Source organism: Panthera tigris, chromosome C2, assembly GCF_018350195.1.
Source record: "Panthera tigris isolate Pti1 chromosome C2, P.tigris_Pti1_mat1.1, whole genome shotgun sequence".
In the NCBI taxonomy this organism is placed as follows: domain Eukaryota; kingdom Metazoa; phylum Chordata; class Mammalia; order Carnivora; family Felidae; genus Panthera; species Panthera tigris.
In genome coordinates this window covers 59,909,877-59,933,600 of record NC_056668.1, presented here as the reverse complement: position 1 = coordinate 59,933,600, position 23,724 = coordinate 59,909,877, and the positions used below count along the sequence as shown (strand labels likewise).

At 40.0% G+C, this 23,724-nt stretch overlaps 1 protein-coding gene across 2 annotated transcripts in view; it reads left to right on the top strand.

The window, feature by feature from the left end:
* The window catches only part of DRD3 (dopamine receptor D3), a 33,301-nt gene extending 28,303 nt beyond the window's left edge, over nucleotides 1–4,998 (top strand). The window contains exons 5-7 of one of the 2 annotated variants that reach the window (XM_015544938.2): nucleotides 3,377–3,512; nucleotides 3,612–3,659; nucleotides 4,802–4,998. In XM_015544938.2, coding sequence (XP_015400424.1) covers nucleotides 3,377–3,512; nucleotides 3,612–3,659; nucleotides 4,802–4,998 — 381 coding nt within the window. Of the gene's footprint in view, nucleotides 1–3,376; nucleotides 3,660–4,801 lie in introns of both variants that reach the window. The other variant, XM_007098637.3, reaches the window with a different exon arrangement.
* Nucleotides 4,999–23,724: the final 18,726 nt, after the last annotated feature.

Genomic DNA, 23,724 nt, shown 5'->3' with positions numbered 1-23,724 from the left:
TCTCCAAATGATATTCAGAAAGCATATCACTATGGAGATAGATCCCAATGACTAGAGCCACTGACTCTTGGTGTGGTGTGAGGATGTCATCCAGAGTCACCTGTCTAGAGGGAACAGGGTATCAATGAAGCATACGTGGGCAGAGCGAAAAAAGCATAGAAGAGATGCTAATGTGAGACTTTCAAGTGTTCTGTTTCCCACTGTATATGGGGGAAAACCAAGACAATTTTGTGGTCACCCTTATCCTTGTCCTTTTACTTCAATCCAGCCCTGCCTTCCCAAGTAAGCTGAGCACAGAACGGAGCTGTTAAATAGAAGATCAATATTCCTCTCCCTGAACTCCAAGTAAACATTAGGAATAAAATTTCAAAACCTCATAATGATGAAGGTCTGAGCTTTGTCCAATCTCTGTATAGTTAATTAACCACTTTTTACACATGCCTGGTATAGCAGATAGAGATTCTTGCTGTAAATAAATTTTTTTTTAATTTTTTTTAACGTTTATTTATTTTTGAGACAGAGAGAGACAGAGCATGAACGGGGGAGGGTCAGAGAGAGAGGGAGACACAGAATCTGAAACAGGCTCCAGGCTCTGAGCCGTCAGCACAGAGCCTGACGCGGGGCTCGAACTCACATACCGTGAGATCGTGACCTGAGCCGAAGTTGGATGCTTAACCGACTGAGCCACCCAGGTGCCCCTGTAAATAATTTTTTAAAAATAGGTAAGAATTTTAAAGTTGCCTATAGCAGATCTAAGGTCTGAGGAGACTCTAAGGCCAAAAGGAAGAAAGAGAGAATGGAGAGCCAAGAGGCTGGCATTGCCAGGAGTATGGAGAAACAGGTCCTGTCCTACCACCTGGGAGTGGAGGGCTCTGTCAGCCAGACCCAGAGGAATCCAGTGTTTCTTCATGCCAGTCATGACGGTAGTGATGAGCATTTGCAGAGAGCTGAAAAATACACTCACCAATATATATGCTTGAAAGGATCACTTTGCTTCTTCAGGACTGAGTTTCCACATCTGTAAAATAGAGACAAATTATACTAGATCAATGTTCTCAAACCTGAGATTTCACAAGAATACTCAAGAATTTGTCCCCAGTCCTTTAGTTTCAGAAGTAATGCATTTGAAGTTAAATATTGTCACTTTTAGATTACTAGATGCCAGCACAATCATAATATTGGTTATAAATGGCCATTCAGATAAAAACACAATATGCCTAGGGCACCTGGGTGGCTCAGTCAGTTGAGCATCAGACTCTTGATTTCGACTCAGGTCAGGATCCCAGGGTCATGGAATTGAGCCCTGGGTTGGGCCCCATGCTGAGTGTGGAGTCTGCTTAAGATTCTCTCTCTCTCTCTCTCCCCCTCTGCCCTTCTCCCCCACTTGTGCTCTCTCTATATATATATAAAGTAAATTTTAAAAATTAAAAAAACACAATATGTTTATATGAATTATTTTAAAACCCCATCAAAAATTTTAAAATTATATTATACTAGAATCCCTATGAACACCTCTATGGAGCAGAGTTTTAAAAATACTGTATCATATTAAAGGCCTATTGCATTCATTCATTCAGCAATGTTTCTGAGTGTGTACAGTGCACTAGCACTGTGATTCCTTGAACTAAGGAGAAAGTAGTGAGCATTCTTGGTTGCTAACACTGACTAACATACAGAAAAAGGAATTTACTAGAAGGATACCAAAGTAGCTCAGACAATGAAGAATAACTTCAGATGATGCTGTTCCTGCCTAAGGAAGAATCTGGTTGGAAGACCTAGGACACTGGACACTGACTGCCACAGTATGCTAGACATATTCTTTTCTAAATGTTTTTATTTATATTTGAGAGAGAGAGAGACAGCACGAGTGGGGAGGGGCAGAGAGAGATGGAGACACAGAATCTGAAGCAGGCTCCAAGCTCTGAGCTGTCAGCACAGAGCCTGATGCGGGGCTCGAACTCATGAACCATGAGATCATGACCTGAGCCAGTCGGACGCTTAACCGACTGAGCCACCCAGGTGCCCCAACTGCTAGACATATTCTAAAGTCTCCCTGCTTCACAAGCTCCAATTCAAGGTCTTAGGTACAATTCTCTAATTTGCTGGGCTTGGTTTATGTGCCAGAGTTCTAGATGACCAGTGAGGATGTGGGGAGAGTAAACATATGGCTTTTATGGCTTCAATAATGGGAGCTGAGGGGTCCTGCCTACTACTCAAGATTGACAGAGTCTGATTCTTCAAGCATAGAAAGAAGTTCAGATGTTGAACACATACATCCCCGCCAAATACCAGAAATATCCAAATAGCTGCAGTTTTTTACTCTCAGGTTCTACTCATCCTAAACCTTTTTTTTCCCCAATTTCTTTTCTGTTTTACAAATGAGGCTCAGAGGTATTTAATTAACTTGCCCAAGGATATATCTGATAAGTAGGAAAGCTGAGATGAAAATCCTGGGTTTGTTTTTCTTTCTTTCTTTCTTTCTTTCTTTCTTTCTTCCTTCCTTCCTTCCTTCCTTCCTTCCTTTCTTTCTTTCTACTTTTTATTGTGGAAAATTTCAAAAATAAAAAAGTAGAAAGACAAATATAACAAATCCTTCAGTAGCCATCAGCCAGCTTCAACAATTATCAACTCATGGCCAGTCTTATTTCATCTACACTCCCACCTATACTCATCCATGCCTAATGGATTCTTACAAAGCAAATCCCAAGTATCATAACATTTAAGCCAAAAATATTTCTGTAAGACTCTCTAAGGGATACAGACTATTTTATAAACATGTAACCACAAGATATCACACTAAGCAAATCAATAACTCCTTAATATCAAATCAATAACTCCTTAATATCATTAAATATCCAATCAGTGTTCACATTACCCCAATTGTTTTGTAAATTTTTTGTAGTTGGTTTATTTGAATCAAAATTCAAATAAGACCCATACTTTGCAACTGGTAAACGTTACTGTTGTTTTTGTCGCAATTTATTTGTTGGAGAAAAAGAAAACTGAGTCATTTATCTTACAGACTTCCCCACATTCCAGATTTTATGATTTACATCTTAGTAGCGTCATTTAATGTGTTCCTCTGTATATCCAGGTCATTCTAGCTCAAAAAGGCCAGGCTATAACCCTATACGACCCTCCTAAGGGGATTATTGTGATTCTCAAATGTTCTATATCTGATGGGTGTTTTTTAGTTGTAAAGTCAGAAGCAGATTTCACATACCGTAACTTTTCGTGATCCCACTACTTTCAGATGTAGGTTTCACAACATGATGGTTTCCTCTAACTTTTTTGCATCCTCTTTCCTTTTCAGGAACATTCAGAAGGTAAACAGTGTCCCCAGGAGTCTCAGGACCCTCTCTTGTCCCACCTGCAGCCACTATCCCCTGGCCGGGCACACCTGGAGCTGAAGCGCTACTACAGCATCTGCCAAGATACTGCCTTGGGGCAACTAGGCTTCCAAGAAGCAGGAGGAGAGTTGAAAAGGGAGGGGAGGACTCAGAACTCCCTCAGCCCCACCATGGCACCCAAGCTCAGCTTAGAGGTTCGAAAACTCAGTAATGGCAGGTTGTCGACATCTCTAAAGTTGGGGCCCTTGCAATCCCGCGGAGTGCCACTTCGGGAGAAAAAGGCAACCCAGATGTTGGCCATTGTGCTTGGTGAGTTTGGGTCATGTTGCATTGAGTTGCGTTGGATTTGGTCGGGTTAGGTTGAGTTGGTGGAGCTGACCCGGGGTACTAAGGAACCGCATTTGTCAGAAATTGGAAATTCAATAGCTGTAATATTTATAAATGTTTGCAATACAACTGAGGAGGGGTTATGTATAAATGTTAACTCCAGTGAAAATTCAAAAGACCTAGGCTGAAATTTACGAAACATGAAATTTAACAAGTGGCCTAGTTGAGCTCCATTTAGCTATTGGGTTTGTTGCCTATCACGTGGAGATGTAATGGACAAATCAAATAATAAAGAAGATAACAATTCAATAAAAATTTCTGGCACATATTGGATATTTTATAAATGCTTACTTGTATTCTAAATTAAGTGAAAAAAATAGGGATGCAAAAAAATTCAGTCATATGGTGCAATAACATCTAGATTATTTTAAATACAGAGAAAAAAATACGAAAATTAATTTACCAAGATGTCAAAAGTGATTGTCTTTGAGTGGTGGATGGTTATTTTCCTTCTTTCACATTTCTGTATTTATCAAGTTTCCTGTTATGAATAAAATCAGGGTTAGTCATTATAGGAGAAAAATAGAGGATTTATTTAAATTAAGAAAAAAATCAATAAGTCACAGGTACCATATAGAGTTAGTGAAGGCAATTTATTCTGTTCATTGTCACTGACAAACCTCACTTTTTCATATCTTAGGGACTTTGTGAGAACATCTAGATGTAATCTCAACAGCAGGAACTGTCAGTCATGTCTTTAAGGTCTTCTTCCCTATCAGTGCCTAGGATCAGGTCTCACACAGCTAGACATTAAATAAACATTTGAATTGAATTGAGAAGTAGAAAAGACTGGTAAAGAGCTACCTAAATAGCAAACTAGAAAACTGATTTAGGAACAAAGGCCTGAGATGAATCAAAGATGTAAGCATGTAGTTTTCTCACCACCCCCGCCAAAAAAGTGGCTAATCACACCTACTTCATAGGGTTGGTATACAAATAAACGGGTATGTAAAATTCCAGCATAGCCGCTGGCAGATAACAAACAACCATGAATCATTTTCATTGTTATAACAGAAAGAGTAAGCAAACCCCTTACCCAATTTCTCTCTTCCTTTGTAACCCAGGGACCTTCATTGTCTGCTGGCTGCCCTTCTTTTTGACCCACGTTCTCAATACCCACTGCCAAGTCTGCCATGTGTCCCCAGAGCTTTACAGCGCCACCACGTGGCTGGGCTACGTGAACAGTGCCCTCAACCCTGTGATCTATACCACCTTCAATGTTGAGTTCCGTAAAGCTTTCCTCAAGATCCTGTCTTGCTGAAGGAGAGGAGAACATACTCGCTGTGCCCACCTTTAGCTACCAGGCCACTGGGCAACTGGCCAGGGCCTGCTGAGAAAGACTGTGCTATGTTCTCTGGCATGAGGCAGGAAGATTCCTGGAGCCAGGACATCCCTGAGTAGCAGGTGTAACCAACTGCTTCTTCCTAAACAGAATGTTCTACCTCCCCAGCTAAAACTCTGACTTCATCCTGTAAATCTTCAAGTGCTTGGGAGGTCCCTGAATGATAAGCAATAATTCAGAGAGAAGCTGATAAAACGTGACTCGACTCTACACACACACACACACACACACACACCAAATTGTCATCCGAGGCATGATTCATCACAGTGAAGGAAAAATGAACAGATCTCATAATTGTCAACTCGCCAGGGGTCCTTGAAATCTCAGCCAGTAAACCATCTTGCAAAACAGCCAGTCTCTCTTCCTTCGAGCCTATAATTAAACTATCAGGCTGACCCTGTACTTTTGTGGGCCAACACCCTTTTGGTCATTCCTTTGGTTCATTGTATCCTGAACTATAAGGACAAGGCCAGTGCTTCTACCTCTCTGTAGAATCTGGCTGCATTTGGTGAGGAAAATTCCTCGCCCTGAGGAAGACATTGTCCCACATTGGGACATGGGCTTCCTTTCAAACCTTGTTACCCCTGTATTGTAGGTCTAGCTAAGAAGACCCTTTGACTCCATTCCCATAATCCCAGAGACTCAACCTCAGAGTAATTCAGGATGAGGTTGTTAAGTGGAAAAGGAATGATGGCTCCCACTGTAGTATCACTTTAAACCATGCAGTTCATAACATGCCTCAGATATGCTTTTCATAATGCTATAAACTTTTTATTCCCAGGCATCTTCATCTCCTGCTTAACAGAGACCCAATACTTTCAGACCCTAAACCCAGTAAGTCCCAAGTGTCTACAAAGTGCCAGTCACCTCCCAGGCTCTGGATATATGACAATGAATAAAACAGCTCCTGCCCTCAAGGATCCCACCACCTGCTCCTATGTTTGTTCATTTGTGAGCATGGAAGAGACTCCCCTAGACTGCTAGTAGACCTCAGAACGAGGGCACCAGGCATGTAGCTGTCCAAAGACAGCACACGGACAGTCTTTATAAAGGCCTAGTGCAGAATCTGAACGTGACCACTCCAACAACTGAAATTAAAGGCATTATAAAAATAATGTGTCAATGTCATTCAAAATTGCATTTAGAAGGAACTTGAATATTCTCACCACTACCTGTTCACCTACAGAAGCTATTCCTTACTGACTACAGAATCAAGATACAATTTACAGATAATTTATGAAGTGTTATCATATCGAACTTCAAGAAATTTACTGTTAAGAGCTGTTAGTGCACAGGCATGACAGATGTCCACAGCAATCCTGGTAATATGTTACTTTTTTTTTATTAGAAGTTTATTTATTTATTTTGAAAGAGACAGAGAGAAAGAGAGCATGCATAAATGATGGAGGGTCAGAGAGAAAGAGAATCCCAAGCAGGCTCTCTGATGTCAGCACAGAGCCCGACGCGGGGCTGGAACCCACGAACCGTGAGATCATAACCTGAGCTGAAATGAAGAGTCGGACGCTTAATGGACTAAGCCACCCAGGTGTCCCAGTGCTGGTAAAGCTTTAAAGTGCACGAGAACTTTACAAAGAATCCAAGTCTTCCTTTGCCCAATCTTTATTCCTCTAACCCTTAAGTGTATAAGAAGGAAATATATATCCCCAGTGACTTAGTTACCTGTTACTCCTGAATGCTTTTAATGCCAGCATTTTTAACATGTTGTTGTGTATATCAGTATTTATATTTTAACTCAGTGGAAAAATTTTGTGTGCCCACTAGTTCTTGTACCTTATACCATCTAGCTCAGTAGGTTTATGGTGCAAGCAGAACTGGGGACTGAGACAGTTACATATCTGAAGAGGTAAAAGTACATGATTCCTAGATTTTCCCATGCACAATAAACAGAAAACAAGTAGGATAGTGGGTTAAAATTAATAAAATTCCGTGTCAAAATTAGAGTACTAAAAATAAAAACATAGGCCACATCAGCACTAATATATTTATGAGGAAGAATGAATAGCAAATATTGTGTATCCTTCCTTACATCAAAAACCTTACATCATTAAAACTTTATGATAACCTTAAGAAGATAAACTCAGTTTTGTAGGTAAGGAAATTGAGGCTAAGGGAAGTCAGGAAATTTGCCTCAGGTTATACATAGTGGCAGAGCTGGGATTTTTTTTTTTTAATGTTTATTTATTTTTGACAGGGTCGGGGAATGGGAGAGGAGCAGAGAGAGGGGGATAGAGGATCCTAAGCAGACTCTGTGCTGACATCAGTGAGCCTGTTGCAGGGCTCAACCTCAAAGAACCGTGAGATCATGACCTGAACCGAAGTCAGACACTCAACTGACTGAGCCACCTAGGCACCCCCAGAGCTGGGATTTGAATATACTTCTACCTGCTTCGCAAGCCCATACAACTAACTACTATGACACACTGCCTTCCACCAGAGAGGTAAATGGGTGGGAGAAAAAGACAGGGAGAAAAGAATGGGACAAAAATCGCTGTGAGAGCTTCAGCCTACCTGACCCACTGCCACCCTTAAACTTCCTGAAGAACCCAGCCCAAGGCATTGCTCTCACTCTCCTGCCATGTTCAATTTCTAAAACAGTCACCCAGGAAATTCATAATCTGTTTTTATAAAATCATGCAACAGAATTTAGAGAGTATTTGTTTCTACTCTCTCCTTCATTTGTACAAAAGGAAACTCAAGTCCAGAACTATTGTCCCACAGTTGGCTAATGACAGACACACAGTCAAATATACTGAACTCTTCTATAAAAACTATAAACTCCATATAGATACAAGGAGAAAGTCATACTGTCACCTTCACCATTAAGCTGAGAGGCTTCTTTTCTCCTAGACAGTGTCTCTTATCTCTAATCTGAGACAGCATTCCCTTCCTAGAATTTCTTCTGATCCAGGCAGAGCCTTCTAAGGGAATCCCAAACATTCCCTTCAGCCTCTTCATCCTGGGATTCTTCATTCTACCACCTCGACCTCTATAGTTCCCACTATGAACCAGCACTTAACCTCAGAGCTTTGCACTCTCAGAGCCAGCATGGCCAAAAATTGCAGGAGAAATGTTGCCCTGAATGAAGCAGAGCAGAGTTGTTGAGGGCAAACCTGTTCTGGGGCCTAATGAAGCCTCAGAGCTTCCCATACTGTTTGGGTGAAATGCAAATAAGCGTGGAAATCCAGATAGATTTCAACCAACATTCAACTCTAGATCATAAATAAATATTTCCTTTTCCTAGCACATATCCTCTAACACGCCTTTCATTGTTCATTTACTAAATCAATCACTTATTCAATAAATAAATAAATGTTGATTTATCACCTTCTGTGTGCCAGGCATGGTGTTAGTGCTGGGAAACATCATCAAGGAAGACAAGGTCCCTGCCCCCAGAAGCTTGTAGCACACTGGGAAAGTCTAACTTATGCATATACCAATGACCTACTTTTTGTCTATAGTAAAAAGAATTCATATAGTGTTTGGAAGTTCAATATTCAGCCCTAACAAGTCTTCCCAGACAAGTATTGTCAGAGTTAAGACATAATTAAAAAGTAGGAATGGTGTACCAGGCAGAGAAAACCTTTGAAGGGCTAAAGATGTAAACAAGGAAGAAGCATTCAAGGCATCTCAAATAATTCCATCTGGCTGTAGAGAAGAGGCCATAGGGCAGGAAAGGAAAGGGCCTCATCTTTGGAGACCTCCTCCAGCTCTGCTCAGGTGGTAACTGAGCAGGTGGTGATACAACTTGCAGAAAACCTCTAGATCTTTCCCCCACTTCCCTCCATGTGGGCAACACACATCACAGACGACTTACTTAACTGACTTATTTAATTACTTCCCTCTGTGCTACAGTGAATTTCAATAAATGCAAAATTCAATTTGAATTCTTTGCTCTTTTCTATACAAGTGGAGAAATGGCTGGCTGAATGGATGTAGAATCAGAGATGGTTAAAATTAAGGCAGTTCAGAGCGTTTGGGTCAGAAATCGAGGGGGTCAAGCAAAGAGATTTGTCTTCCTGAATGCTTGGGTCAGAACTAAACAGAGGAGCAGAAAGGTTAAGGGATTTGCTCAGAACTGGCTGTTTCCAGCAGGTCCTGACTCCCAGGCCTGTGCTCCCATCCTTTGGTATCTGCTGATATCAGAAAGCTGAAAAAGCTTAATTTGAGTCAACACACAAAGAGCAGAGAGGGGATGACAGGCAATTAACTTGATTCCTCCTTTCTACCTAATTCTCTCCTCATCAGCTTAGGAGGGAAGTGAGTTTCCATGACTACCTCCTGACACGGAGATTCAGTGGAGGGTGATGCCGATGTCAGCCCTGCTCAGTCGCACACACTAGCAGAGGCAGAACCTAGGAGTCTGTGCCAAGCACAAGTCCTGGGACGTCTTGCCCCACCCATCCCAATGGCCTTACTCACTAGACGAAGATTAGACTACATTATGAATTAGAAGTGTTTGACAACGATAAGCTCTAACAAATGTGAGAGATTATTATCATTGATATTATTATCATCTTCATCATCATCATCATCATCATCCCCCTAAGCAGCTATTTTTATCATTGCTATCTGGTTCACAGCCCATCTTTCTTTCTCTTTGCTGATTCTCTAATTGTCTCATGCTATCAGGCACAATCTGTTCAGCCTCCCACATGAAATCTGATTTTTCTCTTGTCTTTTATTCCCTAAATGTTCCCAGGATACTTGGCTGGATTAGTAGTGAAGTTGTTAGGCAAATGGCTAGTCCCTAACAGCACACCCTTTCCCTGCTCATCCAGCCATGTGCCCAAGTATAGAGTGATCTGACGCCAGGCTAATGGCAGATACGTGCTTGCTAAAGGTGACCTTGGGGCCTCTGTTCCTCTCCTGGCCAGGGAATGAGGATCAGAACACAGGTATTCCTCAAGACTTTCCATCTTTGCTCCTCATGATGTCTGAGCCTAACAGCCTTTCTTCTTACTCCATCTCTTTTTTCCTGAGAGAAGCACACTGGATCCGGAGCATTAGTTTCCTAGGGCTGCCGTATCAAATGACCACAAACTGTGTGGCTTAACACAACAGAGATTTATCTCATGGTTCTGAAAGCTCCAAGTCCAAAATCAAGGTGTTGACAGATCCATACTCTCTGAAGGCTGTAGGGGAAGATCATTCTTAGCCTCCTCCTAGATCTTGATGTTACCAGCAATCCTTAACGTCCCTAAGTGGGGCAGAGTAACACCAATCTCTCCTCCTTCTTCACATGGCATTCTCTTGCTGTATGTCTGTGTTCAAGTTTCCCTCTTCTTATAAGTCATCGAATTAGATCCTTCCCTAATCCAATCTTAATTTGATTATATCTGCAAAGACCCTATTTCAAAATAAGTTTACATTTACAGGTTCTGGGGATTAGAACCTCAAAATACCTTTTTGCGGGAACACAAATCAATCCATAAAATGTGGTGAAAGTGATCTGGAAGGCAAGAGGACTTGGAATTTGGATGACTTGTGGAAATTCACAAAAGCTCTGTCATTTAAAATATGAGGTTAGATTCCAGCCTTGGCATATAGTCTCTTTAGTGGCCTGAGTCAATTCTGCAAACTTCCTGGTGCTTAACTTTGTTATCAGTAAAAGTGGTAAATCTGGATTCCTAAGCTATGATAAGACAAGCTAAAAATAATTCTAGAAGGGCATAAATTATCTTCTGAGGCCTAAAAACCTACAAACATGCTTATTAATAAAAGTCAAAACTGTTCAAAGAACATCCTTAGTTGTTTCTCACTGTCTTAACAAAATAAAATAAAATAAAAAGGAATTCAACAGCAAACCCATTGAGGCTAAGGAAAGCTGAGGGAATATCATGTACTTCTCCTACCCCATTTAGCACCATTGTAGATGGGCTAAGGTGAAGGAAGGTATTTTCCTTCTAAGAAAACTTAACATAATAGAGTTAAGTTAACCTGCATTATGGTTTACAGATTCCATAAGATTCTATATTAAAGACCCCTGAAAAGCTTCCATTTATAACAACCTAAAATCATGGGATTTGGAAGTTGGAAGGGACTTTAGCCCAGTCTCCAACTTATTGCAGAAATTCTAACATCTCTGACCCATGATCATCCAGCCATATTAAGAAAGTGGATCACTTCTCCCCAATACAAGTGACAGGTTATCTTTCAGAAAATTCCTCCCTCCTTTCAACCAAAATCTGTCTTCTTATAAAATCTACCTTTGCACCCCTGTTCCCTCCTCCAGCACAGAAACTTCTATTCCATCTTCCCAGTGACTGCCTTTGTGGGATTAAGACAGTTCACCAAAGTCTCAATTCCTTTTTCTACTCCAGGTAACATTTTCTTACACTCTCCATCTTCATTGATTTCTTCTGGATGTAGCTATGTTGTTAGTATTTCCCTTAAAATATAGGGCACCAGATAGAATACAATCTTCTAAATGCCATTTATTTAACCAGTTCAGAGTGCTATGGACTCATTTCTGCATAATTCAAATATTCTATTTTTAATGACCCCAAAAATTACACAGACTCTTAGGGCTCCTATTGAAATCCTAAGAAGGAGATTTGCATGCTGAATAGATAACTTCAATGGGATATGCCTTAGGGATCAACACCTATATGTAAAGCAAGTCAGAAGTCAGATTCAGCAGAAGGAGGAGTTGAACTGTGATGCAGTCATACAAGGAACTTAGTCTTTCTGGGATTTCTCAGTGAGCAGGGACTTTTATGGCCCCAGCCAGAAGTTGGATGTGGACCATCCCTGGGAAGGAGGCGTGCTTTAGGCAAGGAGGCTCTCTGCAGTTGAAAGCTCTCATTGTCAACACTCCTGGCAACTGGGGGAAGAAATTCCTCAATCCTGAAGGGGAGATCTGGATGCACACCACAGCATACACTAAATGTCATTTGGCTCCACTTTCTTTATATGATAAATTCTAGAAACAGCTTCATCAGGAATCTAGTTGGTCTCTCTTTCTGTGGAAGTTGAGTGGGATGGACCGTAATCTCTGTCAAACCAACTGGTCTCAATGCCAAAATAATTCTCATTGTTGTCTTCTTCCATCATCTATTCTAGACGCCCCTCACTACTGATTAGCACTCTACTGGTCTAGGAACAAATCTGATGGAGTGACCCTGAGGGATATGGTAACTTTCTCAGAACATGGCTGCTACACTTATCCATATATTGGCAAAATTAAACAAAGGAAGACAAAGAGACACTTTAGTGGACCATACAGGCACCAAATGTATTCTTCCCTCATTGTGTAACAACATCCTTAACTTCTCCTTATCAGGATTCAATTATCTTTGCCAGGATGCTCCATCTCTTATCTGTTTGTCTCCTGGCACAAGGAGCTCCAAATGACTAGGTGAAAGACATAACGTAAAGCTTAATGGGATTTTCATCCCCTACTAGACATATTTCTCCTTTAAGAGCAAGGATCTTTACCTCAAAAAGTTAAACATAGCATTACTTCATGATCCAGCAATTTCACTCCGGTGTATATCCCAAAGAATTGAAAACAAGTCTTTAAAAAAAAAAAAAAAAAAAAACTTGCATAGAAATGTTCATAGCAACACTACTCATAATAGCCAAAAATTTGGAAAGAATCCAAATGGCCATCAACACACAAATGCATAAATGAATTGTGGTATATCCATACAATGGAATGTTATTCAGCCATGAAAAGGAATGAAGTACTGGTACATGCTACAATGTAGATGAACCTCAAAAACAATATGCTAAGTGGAAGAAGCCAGACACAAAAGGTCACATATTTTATGATACCTAGAATAGTTAAATCCATAGAGATAAAAATAGATCGGTGGTTTCCAAAGGTGGGAGAAGAGGGTATGGGGACTAACTGCTTAATGGATGTATGATTTCTTTCAGAGTGATGAAAATATTTGGAACTAGACAGAAAAAGTGTCTCACAACAGATAGAGGTACACTGAATTGCTCACTTTGAAATGGTAAATTTTATGTTATGTGAATTTGACCTTCATATTTTTTTAATTTAAAACATATAAAAAAGAACAGGACCTAGAGGCTCCATGTTATTTGATTGGAAGACTCAACATTGTTTAGATGGCAATTCTCTCTAAATTGATCTATATATGTAATGCAATCCTTCTCAAAAGTCCAACAGATCTTTTTTTTTTCTCCCAGAAACTTATAAGCAGATTGTGAAATTGATATGGGAATGCAAACAATCCAGAGCAGCCAAAATAATTTTTGAAAAGAAGGACAAAGTTGGAGAATGTTTACTTTCCAATTTCAAAACTTACTAAAAAACTACAGTTATCAAAAGTATGGAATTAGCATAGTATAGTTATATAGATCAATGGAACAGAATCAAAAGTCTAAAAAAAAATCCTTTTGATTTTTCATTGATGAAAGGAGAGCCTTTTAAACAAATAGTGCTAGGATAATTAGATATTTACATGCAAAAACATAAATTTAGGCCCAACCTCATGCTATACCCCAAAATTAATTCAAAATGGATTATAAAATTAAATATAAGAGCTAAACAATAAAACTTTAAAAAGGAAATGTAGGTAAGAATCTTTGAGACCTTAACATAGGCAAAGATTTTTTAGATATGACATTACAAACACCATAAAAAAGAAAGAAAAGGTAAATGGGACTTATGAAAACTCAAAACTTTGCATGTCATAGACACCATTTAGAAACAATAAGACTGGCTTGCAAAATATTTGCAAGACACATATCTGATAAAGGACTGTATCCAGAATATAAAGAGTATGCCTGGTTGGCTCAGGTGGTCAGCATGTGACTCTTGATCTCAGTCAGGGTTGTGAGTTCCACACTGGGGCATAGAGTTTACTTAAAAAAAAAAAATGTACAAAGAACTTTTACAATTCAATAAGACAAACAATTCAATCACCTAACCCCACCCCCCAAAAAAGGCTTAATATGTTAATGGACATTTTAGTAAAAAAGATTTAAAAATTACCTATAGACACATAAAAAAGATGATCATCATTAGTCATCAAAGAATGGCTACAAAATAAAAAAAAAGATAATAACAAATGTTAGAGAGTGGGTAGAGAAATGGGGATCCTTATACATTGCTGATGAGAATGTAAAATGATGCAGTCACTTTGGAAAATGTTTTGACAGTCCTTAAAAAGTTAAACATAGATTTACCATATCATCTGGTGATTCTGCTCCTGGACATCTAGCCAAAAGAAATGAAAACAAATACTCACACAATGACCTGCACATTACTGTTCTTTACAGCATTATTCATAATAGCCAAAAGTTGGAAATAACCCAAATGTCCTTCAATTAGTGAATGGATAGACAAAATGTGGTGTATCCATACAGCAAAATACTATTCAACAATGAAAAGTAGCAAACTAATGATACATACTATGACACAGATAAATCTCAGTGGAAGAAGCAAGCAGCAAGAGACTATATATTGTAGGATTCCATTTATATAAAATGTCCAGAAAAGGCAAACTTATACAGAAAGTAGATTAGTGGTTGCCTGGGGCAGAGGGTGGGAATGGGGATTAATAGTAAATGGGCATGAGAATATTATTGGGATAACACAAACATTTTAAAATGGATTTATTGTGATGGTTGTACAACTTGGTAAACTTACTAAAAAACATTGAATTATGCACTTGAAGTGGGTGAATTACATGCTATGTAAAATATGCCTCAAAAAAGTCACTTAAAAAAAAAGAAGAGCAAGGACCTCTAAATCTGCAGAGTCCAGAAGCACAGAGACAAGAAGTACAAAATTTCCCTGACCCTCAAGTACGTCAGGGAAAATAACATTAGGCGGGGGCACTTCTACTTCCATTTTTTGTTTCCTAGATCCATGCATTCCACTGATGGGGTCAGCACCATTAATGGTCTTTGATTTAGAGTGTATCTTGTGTCTGAAGGCTGGTGCTCCATCATCAGAATATCAGCTCCAAGCAGATGCTTCAGTTGTGCATGCAAAAAGCTATTGCACATTCCATTAGGCCAGCAGCTTCTGGGAGGTGTAATATGTAAAAGAAGCAGTGGATCTCATTGTTATGTGCACATGGCCATACCTCCATTGATATAAGCAATTATCTTGGTCTGATGCAATTCTATTCCAGTGGATCAAATGCTACATAAGCACTGTCTGGCTAAGGTTGTCTGAGTAGGAAGGAGAAGTCCATATTGGAATATTAGTTGATTCCAGTCAATTTCTATCAGGATGAATCACACTGTGGAAGTGCCCATTGTATTTAACTTGCCATTAAGAAGCTGGTTGATCTTCTCAAGAGTTGGAGCCTTTTTGGGAGCTCAGTGCAGGTGTCTGTTACTAGGAAGCTGGATATTCAATAGCAGCAGTAATTAGATAAGCCTTAGCAAGTGGGAGCCCATGTTTTGAGGCCACACATAACCTTCACCCTTGCCACCATTTCTCAGGCCATGTTTGTTGTATTTGTCCCTTACCACTGATATTGAGCAAGGGAGTATTCTTTAAGGTCTGTTTCTTCTTCTTCTTTTTTTTAATGTTTATTTATTTTGAGAGAGAGAGAGCAAGCAGGGGAAGGGTAGAGAGAGGGAGAGAGAATCCCAAGCAGACTCCACACTGTCAGTGCAGAGTCAGACAGGGTTTGATCTCACGAATGCTGAGATTATGACCTAAGCCAATATCAAGAGTCAGATGTCTAAATGACTGAGCCACCCAGGCACCTCGGGCAAGGAAGTATTCTTTTCTGTCTCCATTATGTAACAGCAGAACTACCTTCTCCTGATGATCAAGATCAATTAGCCTTTCTAGGATGGTGAGTCCATTTCTTACCTGCTCATCCCTTAATGTACCTACTTGCCAGCATTGATAGAAGTTGGCTGGCATCGACTAGCTAAGACATTCTGTTTCCATGGTTGTGTAGAGTTAACTGTCCAAGTCATTCATTACTGCCCTTTAGTGATATATATTATTACCTCAAAATATTTTTCTTGACGGGCATGCTGCCTGAGGCTTTGTCCACTAGGAAGAATTCCTTTCATCCCTATCTTTCAGAGACATCCCTGAGTGGAGCTGCACCCTTGAAGTACAGCAATAGTCTACTTAGTTTTTCAACCACATATTGATCTTACCTATTCATAAACCAAATTCAGCTTTTCCTCTCACCCCATGGTACCTATAAGTATGAGCTAAGGGTGAGGTATCAGTGCAAGGGTGGTGAGTGACATAGAAGTCTGGGCCACCAATCATGCAGTTTATTATTTATTTCTGGCTATGCTCATACTTGATCGCAGATGTACACCATTTTTTCCATTTGATTGTTGTTGGGGGTCTGACAAAACTTATGATGGGTAGTTCTGGCTGCATAAACACTTGATATCACATCATCAGCTTCTCTGTTTCTACCAAGAACCAGTAGCACACCAAGAGTTATTTTTCGAAAGGTATATAGTACCCTGCTACAGGTAGCTTGGCTCACTTCTGAATCTTAGGGGTCTTTTTGGATTTTCCTGTTAAGGCTTGCCATAAAATCTACAGGGTATTTTTTCCTACCAATGATATTTCCTATACCATAGGCTTTACCAGGTCATGACCCAAGTCACTCTGATTCAATTGTAACAAGGGCTTTAGAAGATCACATATGGTTTTCTGGATCTGAGATGGCCCTTCAGATTTTTCCCACCCTTAGGTACATGGGCCTTTATATACCCATATTGATCAAGTATGTAAAGCAGCTATCTCCAAGGAGGAGGCCCAACTTGGGAAGTGAGGGACACAGTTCTCTTCGGCTGAGGACCATGTCTGGAGAGGGATTCAGCTGAAAGCCACTGGCCATTAGCCACCAATACACCCCACAACTGGGGCAACTGTTGCCTTAGCTTTGAAAGGGAAATCTAGGCAGCAGAGAATAGCATCCACTATCCATGCTCACCTAAAGTTCCCAGGTATCTTCCATTAAAGTTTTGAACTTCTGTGTCCTAATATGTGTCCTAGATTTTTGGAGCCAGTACTGGACCTTGTATTTGTCCTTTATTCAACTTGTTGCTTTTATCATACCATTCCAGCGTGTGAAGTCACTTTGAATTTTAACTCTGTCTTAGACTGGCTTTGAAGGTATCAAAGGCGACGATGTCAAGTTATTTATAAAACAAATGAGGCTTCAATCCTCAGAGCCAAGCAATGTTTGTAGGACTTGCATAGGTTATAACCACGCTTTCAACAGTCCACAAATATACTTTCAGTTGTTGTGTCCAGCCCCAAGTTAGTTTTATATCAAGGACACTATAAAAATATCTGTAAAATGTTTTGTTGAAATCAGCATATGCCATTGTATCAGTTACAATTTCTTTGCCCCAACTGGCAGAAAACCGGGTCTCAAATTGCCTTACTTAGAAAGTTTACTATTACCACTTAGGAAGAACACTATAGGTAGTATGAGCTTCAGGTTGGCAGATTCAGTGGCTTATCAATGTCATCATTGATCTAGGTTCTTTCTCGCTCACCTCTCTGCTAAACTCCGAGTACAGGTATCCTTTGCTTTTTGAAAGTTCAAGTTACGCCACTTTGCTTTTACAGAGACCTACGTTAGTACCTATTTTTTCTAACAAAAGAAATCCAAAAAGGATTTTCTCTTTTATGAAAAAAGGTGAAAAGCGAAAATAGCATTCAGAGTTTGTGTTGCAACCAGCCATTATAGAGGCTGCAGGCATTCAGAGTCGCCAGAGTGACCCCACCAAGCTCCTTCCCCAGGAACTACATGTAGCATCTCAGCATCAAGCTGTCAGAGCTTTGAACTGTATCTGTGAGCATCTGTGCTTTATCTTGATTTGTTTTGTGTATCTGCTAGCAAGGTGTGTCCTAAGATATCAGAAAGGGCCTGAGAGGTTATTTTGGTGGTCTGGGAATGCTCAAATAATTTTCCATATAAATTAATGGTAACTGATTCTTCACTTTACTCCATTTCCGCTTACAAAAGGTTTCATAGGAGCACTCCACTTTCACATACAGGGGAAACCTGTACTGGCTTTGTGCTCAAGGTGGCTCCTCATCCCCTACCTCATGAGTACAAGGCAATGATGGGGCAGTTCCAGGAGTCCTATCCAACACAACAATGTCTACCAGCAGCAGAACCACCCTTCTCTTGGTGTCATTTCTTTGCCTGTTACCCCCAGCAGACTTCCCCTTGTGTCTTCCTAATGAGGATTAAGTCACTGTTGCACTCTGCAATGCATCCTGGCAAAGGGAATGTAATACCATGACTGGCTTCACCTTATGGTAATCATTTGCAGTAGAATGGATGTCAGGGCTCACCGATCCATAGTTGGTAGAATCTAATGTGTTCCCCTTTGTAAAAAGCTTTCAGCCTTCAGGCACTTCTTCCACTAGCTGTACTCACCAATAGATTACTGATAAAGGCTCTGAGAACCCCTTTATTATTTCACATTATTTCAATTTCCTGGCATATAATTCCTCTGGCTCTAGAAACTTAAATCCACTTTAGAAAGGTTCCCTGTTTTCTTCCTTTCTCAACTCTGTGGGACTTCAATTCTCATTGCACCTTCTTTTCAAAATTGAAGGTGGTATATCCTACTGTCCCTTTTCTCTGGCCCCTGCATCTAAAAATTGGTTTTCATTTTTCCTAGGTTCCCTTGAGAGCCAGGCTGAGTTTCATCTTCTATTTCTATAAGAAATCCACTCACACTAAGCAATTAATAAGTTTTAGTGGAATTTACTCAACATCTGAGCAGATTGTGGAAGAGGGAAGAGACAGATCACTGTCTTCCTGGCTTTGTCCCTCTCCTGTGTCTTCTCCTGCCCACCTTTCTACCAAATCTGGCCTGGAGGCTCCCACGTCTTCTCCTGTCTTTGATGACCAAACCCTGGGAATCTCCATTCCTTGCCCAGGTGGGCTAATATCAATACCCTCCTTCCACACTGTCTCTCTAAGAAAAATCCAATTTCCTGTGTCTTTTTGCACCTTGGAAAAGAAGCAAAGTAAATAATTGAAAAACATAAGAACTACCTAACTTCTGTTAACACTGCACCACCTCACTTACTCAAAGAACAAGTTGCCCCATGTTTGTTCTCTCAACTCTAAGCAAAGCTTTTACATCCTTATAGCAGCCTTTAGCACTTTTGTAAAGCTAGGTTTATTCCTGACTTTAGCCTCCTTTTTTTCATTCTTGAAGGTGTATGATAGTCTTTTGTGTTCAAGCTTATCTATAATCCCCTCTCTCTGTCTTTTGTTCATATACCTTTTAAAAAACCTGAGCTCTGCAGAGAGCTCCCTGTACAACCACCTCCTTCTTTAGATGGCTCCCCCTTTATCTGTGGATTATTTCCTATTATATTATATAATCAGGATTTTATTGTTTAAATCTCCTACCTCCCCCAAGTCATATTCCTTTCTAAATTCTCACATCATAGAATCACACCTGTGGTAAATACTCTTTTGAAGTGAAGAGTTAATTTGTAATGCAAATAATTACCTCTTTATTTATCTCATTTTCAAGTAGGAATTTTCATATATCAAATTTTCATAAAGACAAATTAGGGGCAAATTATTTCACACCTTTTTCCTTCTCTGTCACTTATTCTCCCTCCCCCTCCTACTTTCCTCTTGTCCTTTTCCCCTCTGCTTGTTTTCCTGCTTCCTTCCAGGATGCTTGCAAGCCTCTTGGGCTTTTCTCCCAGATTCTGCTTTTGTTGAACTGAAATGCTTTCTGTTCATGTATTGGAGCAAGCCTTTGTCAGTACCAGGAAAACTCACCTACCACTGCTTCCAGAGAAGTCCATGAGTGGGGCCAAATGAAGAAAGCACTTGTAGAGAGAACTGGCTGTCCCTGTCTGTAACCCGACTACTGGGGATTTCCATTTCCTAACGTACCTGCTTCTATAAACTTCAATTAAAGTCCACCTTCTTCGGCTGACAAACTCTAAAGAGTAAATCTTTCCATGTCTCTGCTTGAGGAGTAAGATGAGGGCAATGACCTCTGTCCTGTCTACTTTAGAGAATTGTTGGGGGGAAAATCATGGGTAAGAAAATTTAAATTGGAAAGCGTGATCTATCTATAAAAGAGTATCTACTACTTATGCTTAATCATTGATATGTTGCCTGAAAATATCAAGGATGAGATTCTGGGTGTGAAACTGAGTAGAAATGAAGTGTCATAAGGGAAGATTTTGAGCAAAAAACATTGAGCACTGAGTTTTGTTTTTTGTTTTTATTTTTTTTTAATGTTTATTTTTGGGAGACAGAGAGACAAGTGCAAGCAGGGGAGGGGCAGAGAGAGAGGGAGACACAGAATCTGAAGTAGGTTCCAGGCTCTGAGCTGTCAGCACAGAGCCTGATGCAGGGCTCGAACCCACAAAGCACAGGATCATGACCTGGGCCGAAGTTGTACACTTAACCAACTGAGCCACCTAGGCACCCCAAGCAATGAGTTTTTTAACTCAAGAATTGCCCTGTCCCCACAAAGATGGGAATTGAGAAAAGACTGAAGAAATAGGAGTGCTTCATGAGATAACAATGTGCCAATCCTGTTAGATGATTTACTTCACTTTTGAAATTATAAAGACAAACCTGTCTAGAAGACTGAGATAGAGAGAGGGGAGTGGAGATAAGGGCAAGGTTTGCTCAGGATTTGCAAAGGGAGGTAAAAGTGAGGGAGCAAAGTCCTATGAGATAAGGGAAGTTGTTCTAATAGAGTAGAAATAGAAAGAAGGAAAATATCTTTATCAAGTGAAAATTAAATGATGGCTTAGAAACAAGAAAGAGCAGCTCTGAGAAATGTTAGTAAGAAAGAAAGAATTCAGTGACAACGCTAGAGAAAAGCTAGAAAATTAGGAGTGTATCCTTTCAATGAAGAAGAAAACAAAAGCTTGCCTGGTAACTCCATCCCACCAATCTCCACCCACATCTATCACCATTGCCTTCAAACCTTTACCAGGTTTCACACTGGGAAATGTAGGATAAATTTCAAAGTTTTTATATTATTTGTTTACTTTTATCTATTGATGAGCAACATCATAGGGGTAGAAATGGGAATGTGTGTTTTAACTCCTGTCAAGGGGAAAAAACAAAAACAAAAACATAAGGAGGACAAATAAACAATTAGTTCTTGTTGTGTTGCCCTAGTAGTTACACAAACAGAACGCTACTCACTGTTTTACCTTTGATTTTTGAAGTTCTAACGTGGGCCAGAAGTTGTTCTGGAGCCCAGAGATAGAATGATGAGTAATACAAGTGTGCTTTCTGGCTTCCTGGGGCTTATAGCTTGGTAGGAGAAAGACATATTAAACAAAGATGGATACACATGAGGGTATAATTACAAGTTGGGGTAAATACTATAAAAGAAGCAAGGACACTTTTATGAGCAAGAATAATAGGGGAAACTAACCTTCTATAGATTGAAGGGCCAGGGAAGGCCCATCTGAAGAAGGAACGCATAGAAAATCCTCTAGGATAGAAATAAATTTTCCATGGGGGTGCCTTGGTGGCTCAGGAGGTTAAGCGTCTGACTTTGGTTCAGGTCATGATCTCACGTTGGTGATTTCAAGCCCCACATTGGGCTCTGTGCTGACAGCTCAGAGCCTGGAGCTTACTTTGGGTTCTGTGTCTCCCTCTCTCTCTTCCCCTCCTCTGCTTGTACTCTGTCTCTCAAAAATTCAAATAAAACATTTAAAAAAATAAAAGAAATAAGTTTCCATGAAATGAGTCTGGGGCAGATTGTTCCATGCAAAGCAAAGAACATATGTGAAGGTCCCAGAAGGGGAAAAAAACACTTGTGAGTTCAAGCTTTAAAAGAAGCTCTGAAGGAAGGCTAGTGTGTCAAGAGCTGTGCTGTCCAATCCCATAGTCACTGGCCATATATGGCTATTTAAATTTAAATTAGTTGAAATTAAGTAAAATTAAAAATCCAGTTCCTCAATTGCCCTAGGCACCTTTTTAGTACTCAATAACCACATGAGGCCAGTGGTCACTCTGTAACACCACACATTAGAACATTCCCATCAACACAGAAAATTCTATTGGAAAGCATTGTTGTAGAGCAAATGTATAGATTTAGAAAATATTTTAAATAATATTTACATGGAATTTTCATAACATGGGAACATTTTTATGATAAATGAAAGTTCGAGGGTTTTTTTAATGTTTATTTATTTGAGAGAGAGAGAGAGCGAGCTCGTGTGTGCACTAGCATGGAAGGGGCATAGAGAAAGGGAGAGAGAATCCCAAGCATGCTCCGTGCTGTCAGTGCAGATCCCAATGTGGGTTTCGATCCCATGATCCATGAGATCATGACCTGAGCAGAAATCAAGAGATGGACACTTAACCGACTGAGTCGCCCAGGTGCACAACTTTTCTGATATCAGCTCACATCAGGCAGAAGATTCTGGTAGGAACTCTTAAATGGTCATTTTAACAGATTGCTGGAGGCTGAGTATGAACTACTGTGAGAATGAGAGACTCCAAGGGCCCACTGTATTGGGAGGCCCCACACCATCTTCTCATGATGAAGAGCCAAGATGGGGTGCCTGAGTGGTTCAGTCAGTTAAGCATTTGCCTCAATTTCAGCTCAAGTCATGTTGTCATGGTTTGTGAGAAAGAGTCCCACGTCAGGCTCTGCCCTGTCAGCACGGAGCCTACTTGGGATTCTCTCTCTTTCTCTCTCTCCCTCTCCCTCTGTCCCTCCCTTTCTCTCTCTCTTTCTCTCAAAATAACCAAATAAACATTTTTTTTAAGTAAAAGAAAAAACTCTTCAGTCTCTTGCAGGGGGAGGGGAAATAAAACCATTTTGAAATATCCCAAGTATTCTTCATAGCAAAGGCCTATATTACAGAGGAAAGATATTTTACCAGAGTCTTATATTACCTCATGGGAAGGATCATTACCCAAATTCAGCCTTCTCTAGGTTTTCTGTCTCACCTAAGGGCCAGGGAGGCAGGAATAAAAAAACTAAGAAACACTTCTGAAAGTCACAGGTCAGGGACACAGCCCCACTAACAGACTTCGATTTAGTGATAAGATTATAGAATGCTTCCCCTCCCACACATCTTACTGCCAAATCATCAGGGCTCCAATGTAAGAACTGGATTATAGCTGAAAGAGCTGCAAGGCACAGACTTTATTTAAGAAGGAACTCTTAAGGAAACCCAAAACAACAATGGGGAAAAAACAAAGGTACTAAAAGAATTTGAAGCTTTCAACACCTACAGCTATAACAAACATTACATACAGCCCTACTCCTAGTCAGACTAACATAAAGCCTCACACTAAAGGTCTACTTACCTGAGTTCTTATTATCTGATACATCATTTCTGGATTTCAACAAAAAATTACAAAGCATCCAAGGGGGCAAGAAAAAAGCATAGCCTGAAGAAACAAAGTAAGCACCAGCTATGACAGATTTTCAAGTTATCAGACAGGGTATTTAAAATAACTATGATTGATATATTATAGATTCTAATGGGGAAAGTAGACAAGGTGCAAAAGCAGATGGGAGAGATGAAACAGAGAGATTAAAACTCTAAGAAAAAATAAAAAAGAAATGTTATAAATAAAAAAAACACAAATATAGGGGCGCCTGGGTGGCTCAGTCGGTTAAGCGTCCGACTTTGGCTCAGGTCATGATCTCACGGTCCATGAG